General features: G+C 43.8%; 1 protein-coding gene across 4 annotated transcripts in view; it reads right to left on the reverse strand.

Annotated features, from left to right (window-relative positions):
* The window catches only part of LOC121555774 (NIPA-like protein 2), a 52,878-nt gene extending 40,115 nt beyond the window's left edge, over window positions 1-12,763 (reverse strand). For all 4 annotated transcript variants that reach the window (XM_045227020.1, XM_041869611.2, XM_045227019.1 and 1 more), the window contains exon 1: window positions 12,480-12,763. In XM_045227020.1, the coding sequence (XP_045082955.1) occupies window positions 12,480-12,596 (117 nt within the window). In that variant the 5' untranslated portion in view covers window positions 12,597-12,763. The remainder of the gene's footprint in view (window positions 1-12,479) is intronic.
* Window positions 12,764-14,579: the final 1,816 nt, after the last annotated feature.

The following is a 14,579-nucleotide window of genomic DNA, read 5'->3' on the forward strand; positions in this document are numbered from 1 at the left end:
ACCAACAAATATTTTTAACATCATCCACATAAGAGCAAAATCTTGTATGATCTCTTATATACTATTTTAGGCCCAGCTTTTGGAACTTTGGCTTTCCTGGATATAGCCACTATATTGTGATCACTGCATCCAATGGGTACGGATATAGTGTTAAAACAAAGTTCTACAGTATTAGTAAAAATGTGATCAATACATGTGGATGATCTTGTTCCTGTAGTGTTTGTAAACTCCCTGGTAGGTTGATTAATAACCTGAACCAGATTACAGGCACTGGTTACAGTGAGAAGCTTCCTCTTGAGCGGACAGCTTGATGGAAACCAGTCAATATTCAGGTCCCCAAGAAAGTAGACCTCTCTGTTTACATCACATACACTATCAAGCATTTCACACGTATTATTTAGATACTGACTGTTAGCACTTGGTAGCCTATAGCAACACCCCAAAAGAAAAGGCTTTAGATGTGCCAGGTGAACCTGCAACCACAACACTTCAATAACACTTGACATGAGATCTTCTCTAAGCATTACAGGGATATGGCTCTGACTATATACAGCAACACCTCCCCCATAAGCATTCCTGTCTCTTCTATAGATGTTATATCCTTGTATGGCTACTGCTGTATCAGCAAATGAATTATCTAAGTGAGTCTCAGAAATGGCTAATTTATAAATGTTATCTGATGTTAGCAAGTTATTGAGTTCATTAACCTTATTTCTAAGGCTACATATATTAATATGGGCTATTTTCAGCCCTTTCCTGGGTAGCTTATCAGAGATAGACACAATATGGAAAAGAGCAAACAAAGCAAGAGAAAAAATAAACCATTCAGCAGTCCATTGATCAGTTGGTGTGTGTAAGTGTGTGTGTGTGCTGCGGGGTTGAAGCTATGAACCCATAGGCTTGGCTCTCTCATCCCTTCCAGGCTTCTGGGAGGGAGGGCGGACAATGAGCCTGTCATAGTGGATGTTAGCAATGTCCCCACGCGCTCTGGCAGCTTTCATGGCTGGGATAAGTTCTTTCCTCTTCTGGCGGACAGCTTCAGGATAGTCCTCGTTGAGGAAGATATAAGTTCCTCTTAAATTCTTGGCTCTTTCCAGAACAGCTACTTTGTCCTTGAAACTCAGGTACTACAGATATGAGCTGAACATAACAGTATACCAGTGGAAGGAGGACAGTAACAGGAGACCCTATGAGCTGAACATAACAGTATACCAGTGGAAGGAGGACAGTAGCAGGAGACCCTATGAGCTGAACATAACAGTATACCAGTGGAAGGAGGACAGTAGCAGGAGACCCTATGAGCTGAACATAACAGTATACCAGTGGAAGGAGGACAGTAGCAGGAGACCCTATGAGCTGAACATAACAGTATACCAGTGGAAGGAGGACAGTAGCAGGAGACCCTATGAGCTGAACATAACAGTATACCAGTGGAAGGAGGACAGTAGCAGGAGACCCTATGAGCTGAACATAACAGTATACCAGTGGAAGGAGGACAGTAACAGGAGACCCTATGAGCTGAACATAACAGTATACCAGTGGAAGGAGGACAGTAACAGGAGACCCTATGAGCTGAACATAACAGTATACCAGTGGAAGGAGGACAGTAACAGGAGACCCTATGAGCTGAACATAACAGTATACCAGTGGAAGGAGGACAGTAGCAGGAGACCCTATGAGCTGAACATAACAGTATACCAGTGGAAGGAGGACAGTAGCAGGAGACCCTATGAGCTGAACATAACAGTATACCAGTGGAAGGAGGACAGTAGCAGGAGACCCTATGAGCTGAACATAACAGTATACCAGTGGAAGGAGGACAGTAGCAGGAGACCCTATGAGATGAACATAACAGTATACCAGTGGAAGGAGGACAGTAGCAGGAGACCCTATGAGATGAACATAACAGTATACCAGTGGAAGGAGGACAGTAGCAGGAGACCCTATGAGCTGAACATAACAGTATACCAGTGGAAGGAGGACAGTAGCAGGAGACCCTATGAGCTGAACATAACAGTATACTTTGTGCAAGGAGGAGCAGGAGGAGCACTGCCAGTGCCCTGCAAAATGATCTCCAGCAGGCCACAAATGTGCATGTGTCTGCTCAAACGGTCAGAAACAGACTCCATGAGGGTGGTATGAGGGCCCGACGTCCACAGGTGGGGGGGTTGTGCTTACAGCCCAACACTGTGCAGGACGTTTGGCATTTGCCAGAGAACACCAAGATTGGCAAATTCGCCACTGGCGCCCTGTGCTCTTCACAGATGAAAGCAGGTTCACACTGAGCACGTGACAGACGTGACAGTCTGGAGACGCCGTGGAGAACGTTCTGCTGCCTGCAACATCCTCCATCATGACCGGTTTGGCGGTGGGTCAGTCATGGTGTGGGGTGGCATTTCTTTGGGGGGCCGCACAGCCCTCCATGTGCTCGCCAGAGGTAGCCTGACTGCCATTAGGTACCGAGATGAGATCCTCAGACCCCTTGTGAGACCATATGCTGGTGCGGTTGGCCCTGGGTTCCTCCTAATGCAAGACAATGCTAGACCTCATGTGGCTGGAGTGTGTCAGCAGTTCCTGCAAGAGGAAGGCATTGATGCTATGGACTGGCCCGCCCGTTCCCCAGACCTGAATCCAATTGAGCACATCTGGGACATCATGTCTCGCTCCATCCACCAACGCCACGTTGCACCACAGACTGTCCAGGAGTTGGCGGATGCTTTAGTCCAGGTCTGGGAAGAGATCCCTCAGGAGACCATCCGCCACCTCATCAGGAGCATGCCCAGGCGTTGTAGGGAGGTCATACAGGCACGTGGAGGCCACACACACTACTGAGCCTCATTTTGACTTGTTTTAAGGACATTACATCAAAGTTGGATCAGCCTGTAGTGTGGTTTTCCACTTTAATTTTGAGGGTGACTCCAAATCGAGACCTCCATGGGTTGATACATTTGATTTCCATTGATAATTTTTGTGTGATTTTGTTGTCAGCACATTCAACTATGTAAAGAAAAAAGTATTTAATAAGATTATTTCATTCATTCAGATCTAGGATGTGTTGTTTAAGTGTTCCCTTTATTTTTTTGAGCAGTGTATAAAAAATGCAACATGTAAAGTGTTGATCCCATCCTGAGCTGAAATAAAATATGCCATACGCACTAAAAGCTTATTTCTCCAAAATTCTGTGCACAAATTTGTTTACATCCCTGTAAAGCCGCCTCCAACGTCGTTTTAGAGAATTTGTCAGTATGTTCAACCGGCCTCACAACCACAGACCACGTGCATGGTGTTGTGTGGGCGAGCGGTTTGCTGATGTCAACGTTGTGAACAGAGTGCCCCATGGTGGCGGTGGGGTTATGGTATGGGCAGGCATAAGCTATGGACAATGAACACAATTGCGTTTTATCTATGGTCATTTGAAAGCACAGAGATACCGTGACGAGATCCTGAGGCCCATTGTCGTGCCATTCATCCGCCGCCATCACCTCATGTTTCAGCATGATAATGCACGTTCCCATGTCGCAAGGATCTGTACACAATTAATGGAAGCTGAAAATGTCCCTCTTCTTCCATGGCCTGCATACTCACCAGACATGTCACCCATTGAGCATGTTTGGGATGCTCTGGATCGACGTGTACGACAGCGTGTTCCAGTTCCCGTCAATATCCAGCAACTTCTCACAGCCATTGAAGAGGAGTGGGACAACATTCCACAGGCCACAATCAACAGCCTGATCAACTCTATGTGAAGGAGATGTGTCATGCTGCATGAGGCAAATTTGAATTTGTATTTATTATGGATCCCCATTAGTTCCTGCCAAGGCAGCAGCTACTCTTCCTGGGGTTTATTATGGATCCCCATTAGTTCCTGCCAAGGCAGCAGCTACTCTTCCTGGGGTTTATTATGGATCCCCATTAGTTCCTGCCAAGGCAGCGGCTACTCTTCCTGGGGTTTATTATGGATCCCCATTAGTTCCTGCCAAGGCAGCAGCTACTCTTCCTGGGGTCTGGCAAAATTAAGGCAGTTTTACAATTTTAAAAACATTACAATACATTCATTACAGAATTCACAACACATTAAGTGTGTGCCCTCAGGCCCATACTCCACTACCACATATCTACAACACAAAAGCCATGTGTAGGTGTGTATAGTGCGTATGTTATCGTGTGTGTGTGCATGTGCCTGTGGTGGTCACACCAGATACTGACTGGTTTTCAGATCCACGCCCCTACCTTTTTTAAAAAAGTGATCTGTGACCAACAGATCTGTATTCCCAGTCATGTGAAATCCATAGATTAGTGCCTAATGAATTTATTTGAATTGACGTATTTCTTTATTTGAACTGTAACTCAGTAAAATCTTAGAAATTGTTTCATGTTGCGTTTATATTTTTTTTCAGTTTAAATATGTGTTGATATTTGTTGGCAGGCGTCTTTACTTCAATATTATTGTGTTTTTATGTATTTCTAATATCTTTTAAGACTTTGTCTTCTTTTGACCCATTTCCCATCTTTTTGACCACAAATAAAAACCCTTTGCTTATTCCAAATTTTTAGGATGGAAAATGGTTGAAAAATGTATATATGCCTTAATAAAAAAATTACAAAAAAAATATATAGACTCCTAGCTTTCATTTGACACCCAATTGAACATGCTCCTACGGACTTCACATGTTGCCTCTCATGGGTCCTTTTACATGGAAATGCCCTGTAGTATTCATCAGCCCAGTCACATTCACTCAGAGGGAACAGAGAGGTCTGGCTTTCGTGTAGCAGGAAGGGAAAACATAACCAAGGGCACAGGCAGGCTGGCACACTGGGGAGTGTCCTACTTGGCAAACATTACAAACATGACCTAATTGGCCTGGCAGGTCCGTTCTGGTCATGGTGCTCCTTACAATAGTCTGCCCAGTTAGAATGTCTCCACTACTAATAGAAACATTTGGTATCAAACAGGAGGAGGCAATCTGATACTGATAGGTCAATATCTTAGCAATAGATCACATTTAACAGCAGATAATGATCATGTTTTGTTTTCCACTCAACAGACACTGATTCTGCAGTCGTTTCACAGACTCCCAAGAAGTTCCACCTTCATTCCTGACTATTCTAACCCTGTCCCTAACATTCTACCCCAGAGCATTCTAACCCTGTCCCTAACATTCTACCCCAGAGCATTCTAACCCTGTCCCTAACATTCTACCCCCAGAGCATTCTAACCCTGTCCCTAACATTCTACCCCAGAGCATTCTAACCCTGTCCCTAACATTCTACCCCAGAGCATTCTAACCCTGTCCCTAACATTCTACCCCAGAGCATTCTAACCCTGTCCCTAACATTCTACCCCAGAGCATTCTAACCCTGTACCTAACATTCTACCCCAGAGCATCCTAACCCTGTCCCTAACATTCTACCCCAGAGCATTCCTAACCCTGTCCCTAACATTCTACCCCAGAGCATTCTAACCCTGTCCCTAACATTCTACCCCAGAGCGTTCTAACCCTGTCCCTAACATTCTACCCCAGAGCGTTCTAACCCTGTCCCTAACATTCTACCCCAGAGCGTTCTAACCCTGTCCCTAACATTCTACCCCAGAGTGTTCTAACCCCTGTCCCTAACATTCTACCCCAGAGTGTTCTAACCCTGTCCCTAACATTCTACCCCAGAGCGTTCTAACCCTGTCCCTAACATTCTACCCCAGAGCATTCTAACCCTGTCCCTAACATTTCTACCCCAGAGCATTCTAACCCTGTCCCTAACATTCTACCCCAGAGCATTCTAACCCTGTCCCTAACATTCTACCCCAGAGCATTCTAACCCTGTCCCTAACATTCTACCCCAGAGCATTCTAACCCTGTCCCTAACATTCTACCCCCAGAGCATTCTAACCCTGTCCCTAACATTCTACCCCAGAGCATTCCTAACCCTGTCCCTAACATTCTACCCCAGAGCATTCTAACCCTGTCCCTAACATTCTACCCCAGAGCATTCTAACCCTGTCCCTAACATTCTACCCCCAGAGCATTCTAACCCTGTCCCTAACATTCTACCCCAGAGCATTCTAACCCTGTCCCTAACATTCTACCCCAGAGCATTCTAACCCTGTCCCTAACATTCTACCCCAGAGCATTCTAACCCTGTCCCTAACATTCTACCCCAGAGCATTCTAACCCTGTCCCTAACATTCTACCCCAGAGCATTCTAACCCTGTCCCTAACATTCTACCCCAGAGCATTCTAACCCTGTCCCTAACATTCTACCCCAGAGCGTTCTAACCCTGTCCCTAACATTCTACCCCAGAGCGTTCTAACCCTGTCCCTAACATTCTACCCCAGAGCGTTCTAACCCTGTCCCTAACATTCTACCCCAGAGTGTTCTAACCCTGTCCCTAACATTCTACCCCAGAGTGTTCTAACCCCTGTCCCTAACATTCTACCCCAGAGCATTCTAACCCTGTCCCTAACATTCTACCCCAGAGCATTCTAACCCTGTCCCTAACATTCTACCCCAGAGCATTCTAACCCTGTCCCTAACATTCTACCCCAGAGCATTCTAACCCTGTCCCTAACATTCTACCCCAGAGCATTCCAACCCTGTCCCTAACATTCTACCCCAGAGCATTCTAACCCTGTCCCTAACATTCTACCCCAGAGCATTCTAACCCTGTCCCTAACATTCTACCCCAGAGCATTCTAACCCTGTCCCTAACATTCTACCCCAGAGCATTCTAACCCTGTCCCTAACATTCTACCCCAGAGCGTTCTAACCCTGTCCCTAACATTCTACCCCAGAGCGTTCTAACCCTGTCCCTAACATTCTACCCCAGAGCGTTCTAACCCTGTCCCTAACATTCTACCCCAGAGTGTTCTAACCCTGTCCCTAACATTCTACCCCAGAGTGTTCTAACCCTGTCCCTAACATTCTACCCCAGAGCATTCTAACCCTGTCCCTAACATTCTACCCCAGAGCATTCTAACCCTGTCCCTAACATTCTACCCCAGAGCATTCTAACCCTGTCCCTAACATTCTACCCCAGAGCATTCTAACCCTGTCCCTAACATTTCTACCCCAGAGCATTCTAACCCTGTCCCTAACATTCTACCCCAGAGCATTCTAACCCTGTCCCTAACATTCTACCCCAGAGCATTCTAACCCTGTCCCTAACATTCTACCCCAGAGCATTCTAACCCTGTCCCTAACATTCTACCCCAGAGCATTCCTAACCCTGTCCCTAACATTCTACCCCAGAGCATTCTAACCCTGTCCCTAACATTCTACCCCAGAGCATTCTAACCCTGTACCTAACATTCTACCCCAGAGCATTCTAACCCTGTCCCTAACATTCTACCCCAGAGCATTCTAACCCTGTCCCTAACATTCTACCCCAGAGCATTCTAACCCTGTCCCTAACATTCTACCCCAGAGCATTCTAACCCTGTCCCTAACATCTACCCCAGAGTGTTCTCTATAGGGTCTAACACAAGCTGTTTCACCTTATCTAATGTGAGTGCTGCTTCCTGCATCTCCTCTATCTCTCTGGGTCTGAAGAGGTGACAGAACAGAACTCTCCCTCTCTCTGGGTCTGAAGAGGTGACAGAACAGAACTCTCCCTCTCTCTGGGTCTGAAGAGGTGACAGAACAGAACTCTCCCTCTCTCTGGGTCTGAAGAGGTGACAGAACAGAACTCTCCCTCTCTCTGGGTCTGAAGAGGTGACAGAACAGAACCCTCTCTCTGGGTCTGAAGAGGTGACAGAACAGAACCCTCTCTCTGGGTCTGAAGAGGTGACAGAACAGAACCCTCTCTCCGGGTCTGAAGAGGTGACAGAACAGAACCGTCTCTCCGGGTCTGAAGAGGTGACAGAACAGAACCGTCTCTCCGGGTCTGAAGAGGTGACAGAACAGAACCGTCTCTCTGGGTCTGAAGAGGTGACAGAACAGAACCCTCTCTCTGGGTCTGAAGAGGTGACAGAACAGAACTCTCCCTCTCTCTGGGTCTGAAGAGGTGACAGAACAGAACCCTCTCTCCGGGTCTGAAGAGGTGACAGAACAGAACTCTCCCTCTCTCTGGGTCTGAAGAGGTGACAGAACAGAACTCTCCCTCTCTCTGGGTCTGAAGAGGTGACAGAACAGAACCCTCTCTCTGGGTCTGAAGAGGTGACAGAACAGAACCCTCTCTCTGGGTCTGAAGAGGTGACAGAACAGAACCCTCTCTCCGGGTCTGAAGAGGTGACAGAACAGAACCGTCTCTCCGGGTCTGAAGAGGTGACAGAACAGAACCCTCTCTCTGGGTCTGAAGAGGTGACAGAACAGAACCCTCTCTCCGGGTCTGAAGAGGTGACAGAACAGAACCCTCTCTCTGGGTCTGAAGAGGTGACAGAACAGAACCGTCTCTCCGGGTCTGAAGAGGTGACAGAACAGAACTCTCCCTCTCTCTCTCTCTCTGGGTCTGAAGAGGTGACAGAACAGAATGAGACTGATGTTCTCCTCCCCCACTGTCTCAGTGTCCAGGGGGGCGGACAGCGTGTTTCTTTGTGCTAGGGGACAATGGAGAACTGTGACGGGCTGGGGATGGAGGAATTGATAGAGAGATGGGCTGATCCGTGGCCTCTGACTTGGGAGGGAGGGAGGAGGGAGGAGGCTGGGGTGTTGAGTTATCAGAACGGCCAGCTGTTCAGGCCTTACAGTACAGTATACCCATTATCCTGCAGAACGGTCTCTCCTCCTATTTCTACAGTATATGCCTCACTCCTCATCTCTGCCCTGGCCCTGTCAACGTGGCTGACAGAATACACCTCACTCCTCTTCTCTGCCCAGGCCCTGACAACGTGGCTGACAGAATACACCTCACTCTTCTCTGCCCAGGCCCTGACAACGTGGCTGACAGAATACACCTCATCTCTGCCCAGGCCATGACAACGTGGCTGACAGGGCCTGGGCAGAGGTTAGAAATAGGAAATTGACAAGGTTAGAAATAATGATTTTTAATTGAAATAATTGTGTCCTTCAAACTTTGCTTTCCTCAAAGAACCCTCCATTTGCAGCAATTACAGCCCTGCAGACCTTTGGCATTCTAGTTGTCCAATTTGTTGAGGTAATCTGAAGAGATTTCACCCCATGCTTACTGAAGCACCTCCCACAAGTTGGATTGGCTTGATGGGCACTTCTTACGTACCATACGGTCAAGCTGCTCCCACAACAGCTCAATAGGGTTGAGATCCGGTGACTGTGCTGGCCACTCCATTATAGACAGAATACCAGCTGAATGGTTCTTCCCTAAATAGTTATTGCATAGTTTGGAGCTGTGCTTTGGGTCATTGTCCTGTTGTAGGAGGGAATTAGCTCCAATCAAGCGCCGTCCACAGGGTATGGCATGGCGTTGCAAAATGGAGTGATAGCCTTCCTTCTTCAAGATCCCTTTTACCCTGTACAAATCTCCCACTTTACCACCACCAAAGCACCCCCAGACCATCACATTGCCTCCACCATGCTTGACAGATGACATCAAGCACTCCTCCAGCATCTATTCATTTGGTCTGCATCTCACAAATGTTCTTCTTTGTGATCCGAACACCTCAAACTTCGATTCGTCTGTCCATAACACTTTTTTTCCAGTCTTCCTCTGTCCAGTGTCTGTGTTCTTTTGCCCATCTTAATCTTTTCTTTTAATTGGCCAGTCTGAGATATGGCTTTTTCTTTGCAACTCTGCCTAGAAGGTCAGCATCCCGGAGTCGCCTCTTCACTGTTGACGTTGAGACTGGTGTTTTGCGGGTACTATTTAATGAAGCTGCCAGTTGAGGACCTGTGAGGCGTCTGTTTCTCAAACTAGACACTCTAATGTATTTGTCCTCTTGCTCAGTTGTGCACCGGGGCCTCCCACTCCTCTTTCTATTCTGGTTAGAGCCAGTTTGCGCTGTTCTGTGAAGGGAGTAGTACACAGCGTTGTACGAGATCTTCAGTTTCTTGGCAGTTTCTCGCATGGAATAGCCTTCATTTCTCAGAACAAGAATAGACTGATGAGTTTCAGAAGAAAGTTATTTGTTTCTGGCCATTTTGAGCCTGTAATCGAACCCACAATTGCTGATGCTCCAGATACTCAACTAGTCTCAAGAAGGCCAGTTTTATTGCTTCTTTAATCAGCTCAACAGTTTTCAGCTGCGCTAACATAATTGCAAAAGGGTTTTCTAATGATCAATTGGCCTTTTAAAATGATAAACTTGGATTAGCAAACACAACGTGCCATTGGAACACAGGACTGATGGTTGCTGATAATGGGCCTCTGTACGCCTATGTAGATATTCCATTAAAAATCAGCCGTTTCCAGCTACAAAAGCCATTTACAACATTAACAATGTCTACACTGTATTTCTGATCAATTTTATGTTATTTTAATGGACAAATTTTTTTGTTTTTCTTTCGAAAACAAGGACATTTCTAAGTGTCCCCAAACTTTTGAACGGTAGTATAGTTCAGAACAGTAGAGTTCAGTAGAGTAGAGTTCAGTACAGTACAGAACATTCTAGTGTTCCCTACTGAACTATACTCTACTGAACTATACTCTACTGAACTATACTCTACTCTACTGAACTATACTCTACTCTACTCTACTGAACTATACTCTACTGAACTATACTCTACTGTACTGAACTATACTCTGCTGAACTATACTCTACTGTACTGAACTATACTCTACTGAACTATACTCTACTGAACTATACTCTACTGAACTATACTCTACTGAACTATACTCTACTGTACTGAACTATACTCTACTGTACTGAACTATACTCTACTGAACTATACTCTACTGAACTATACTCTACTGTACTGAACTATACTCTGCTGAACTATACTCTACTGAACTATACTCTACTGTACTGAACTATACTCTGCTGAACTATACTCTACTGAACTATACTCTACTGAACTATACTCTACTGAACTATACTCTACTGTGCTGTACTGTGCTGTCCAAACTTGTGAACCCAACTGTGGTTTGTGACTACTATGATTTCCTATTGTAGCCAATTCAATTGCAGAAATTCCATTACCGATTTTTCTGAAATTCTGTTAGTGATTTCGTAACGGAATTTCGAGTTTTAATCACTTAATAATTCATAAACAAAATGTATATCAGTAAAACCACTAACTAACTGGTAGGTCTACCTTTACTTGTTACTTCTGTGAACTTTCATTATCTTCCCTCCTCATGAGGGAGAGAAATTAGAAAATATCTTAAAGATTAGGGTTTTTGGTAACGGAATTACAAGGCAATGTTTATTAAACTTACAGAAGGCAGACAAATGTCTTAGTATTGATTTTAGTTGGCAGGAGTCTTTACTTCAACATTACTGTGTTTTGATGTATTTCTAATATCTTTTAAGACGTTTTCTGGTAGATGTTTTCTAAGACCCCTTTCCATCAGTTTGTCCAGAAATCAAAGCCTTTGCTTATTCCAAATTTTTAGGATGGACAATGGTTGAAACATTTATTTATGCCTTAATTTCTCAAAAATATAGACTGTTAGCTTTAATTTGATATGCTTCTATAAACTTCACATGTTGGTGCTCATGGGTCATTTCACATGAAAATGACCCAATACAAATCTCCAAACTTCTTTTTGTTTTGTTGTATAACACTATATAATGTTCCAGGGCTAATTCCGTTAGCATTTGGTATGTTTTTCTAGCAAACATTAACCCTTAGGTTTAGCACAGCAAATACTTCAATAGTTTAAGCATATGTTGCAGAACAGTGATTCAGATATTTTTCAGAATATAAAATACAAAAAAAGAACTATCTTAAGAGGGTTAGCCATCAGTTCACAAGCCACTGATGGAGTTGACAACAGATAGTCAAAACAGACATATTTTTGCCACTAAAAATACAAGTTAAATACAAACATTTGTAAAATATGGAAAATGATTAATTTAAAAAAATCCCCAATAAAAACAAAACTATTCTATCAGATCTTTCAGCCCTGTTTACGTTAAACAAAAAATCTGAGTTGACAAAAATTGCATTTTTCTTATTCATTTAAGTGGTACACAAAATTGCATTTTTGATTTTTCTCAGTTGCTTTATGACTAAAACCTAATTAAAATAAGCATATTTGAACCAAAATGCATATTATATCTTAATCGTTCAAGGAGAAGGAGCTGACAGTTTCTGGTTGTGACCATGGTGATGTTGATATGGTTTGTTTAAATGGATCAGAAGTAGAGAACCTTCCAGAACATGAGTGGTCTTGCTGTATTACATGAAGAAGGGCTGACCTGATTCCTTTCGGATTCTGACGTCATTGCAAGAAACTACAGAAGATCCTTTTCCAGTTAATGTTAATTATTGACCGTTTTTCGAACTTTACAACTTTTTTTGAGAGAGTTCGAAATTGGGATCTTTTTTTCAACTATAAAAAATAACGTTTCCCTGCCGGACAAGGATTGTCCCGACTTTTAAGAATCTGTGAGATACTAGTCGCCTACCTTTAGTGGATTTTCCCGGATTTCAGTGAATGGAGATGGTTGAGATGAATTGTGTCCTGTTCTGTGAGAAAACACGCTTTCTAAAGTTGAGTTATTCGCCATCTTTTCCTCTATCATAGCCTTTCCTTCCAACTAGGCTACTTAATCGCAACTCAAGATTCCCCTTTTCACATCTTTGCCCGATTCCAGTCTTGATATCCCGTGAGTTTGAGTGTTTCATGCCCCGTCAACGGGCAGAATCCGAAATGGCTCTCTGCGGGTCACGTCTTCTAAACGGCAGACAGGTGGCAGACAGCAGAGCGCTCCCCGGATGTGACCAGTGGCGCACTTGTCAGTTGTCACTTGTAGACATAATCATTTTAATCTAATCTTTTACAATATAATAATAATAGAATATTGTGTCGAATGGGAAGCAAACCCGGGATTCTGGCGTGAAAGGCAGACATCCTATGCATCACGCCAATAGGGCTTTCCCACTTAGTGGAAATTGTAACGTGGCTCATATAGCGAGGATCGTTACAATATAATACAATAGAAATCTAAGGAATGTTTTAGCGAGTTGTGCTTCAATTTTATTTAATTAATAAATCAACGTAATCTACCATTATGCCACTGATTGCCATTGAACATCATAGCAGTCGCCATCTGGCGGACAATTAGAGAAACGTGAACATAATTTGTTACAGAATCTGTAGTTGTATAGACCCAAATAATAAGCATTGAAAAAACTAACAATTAATATCAAACAGACAATACTGTCTGTTGTCCTGTCGGTTGTCTTGTCTGTTGTACTGACAATACTGTCTGTTGTCCTGTCGGTTGTCTTGTCTGTTGTACTGACAATACTGTCTGTTGTCCTGTCTGTTATCCTGTCTGTTATCCTGTCGGTTGTACTGACAATACTGTCTGTTGTCCTGTATGCCAGTCCTGTCTGATGTGCTGTATGTTGTCATGTCTGTTGTCTTGTCTGTTGTCCTGTCTGTCATCCTGTCTGTTGTCCTGTCTGTTGTCCAGATGGAGGAGACTTCTCTGTACTTTCTAATAAAACAGTCATCTCATGGTCCTGTTGGAGAGCAGCAGCTGCAGACAGAGGATGGAGAATAGATCATCATAATGTAGAGACAGAGGATGGAGAATAGATCTTCATAATGTAGAGACAGAGGATGGAGAATAGATCATCATAATGTAGAGACAGAGGATGGAGAATAGATCTTCATAATGTAGAGACAGAGGATGGAGAATAGATCATCATAATGTAGAGACAGAGGATGGAGAATAGATCATCATAATGTAGAGACAGAGGATGGAGAATAGATCATCATAATGTAGAGACAGAGGATGGACAATAGATCATCATAATGTAGAGACAGAGGATGGACAATAGATCATCATAATGTAGAGACAGAGGATGGAGAATAGATCATCATAATGTAGAGACAGAGGATGGAGAATAGATCATCATAATGTAGAGACAGAGGATGGAGAATAGATCATCATAATGTAGAGACAGAGGATGGAGAATAGGTCATCATAATGTAGAGACAGAGGATGGAGAATAGATCATCATAATGTAGAGACAGAGGATGGAGAATAGATCATCATAATGTAGAGACAGAGGATGGAGAATAGATCATCATAATGTAGAGACAGAGGATGGAGAATAGATCATCATAATGTAGAGACAGAGGATGGAGAATAGATCATCATAATGTAGAGACAGAGGATGGAGAATAGATCATCATAATGTAGAGACAGAGGATGGAGAATAGATCATCATAATGTAGAGACAGAGGATGGAGAATAGATCATCATAATGTAGAGACAGAGGATGGAGAATAGATCATCATAATGTAGAGACAGAGGATGGAGAATAGATCATCATAATGTAGAGACAGAGGATGGAGAATAGATCATCATAATGTAGAGACAGAGGATGGAGAATAGATCATCATAATGTAGAGACAGAGGATGGAGAATAGATCATCATAATGTAGAGACAGAGGATGGAGAATAGATCATCATAATGTAGAGACAGAGGATGGAGAATAGATCATCATAATGTAGAGACAGAGGATGGAGAATAGATCATCATAATGTAGA

Source organism: Coregonus clupeaformis, chromosome 18, assembly GCF_020615455.1.
Source record: "Coregonus clupeaformis isolate EN_2021a chromosome 18, ASM2061545v1, whole genome shotgun sequence".
NCBI lineage: Eukaryota > Metazoa > Chordata > Actinopteri > Salmoniformes > Salmonidae > Coregonus > Coregonus clupeaformis.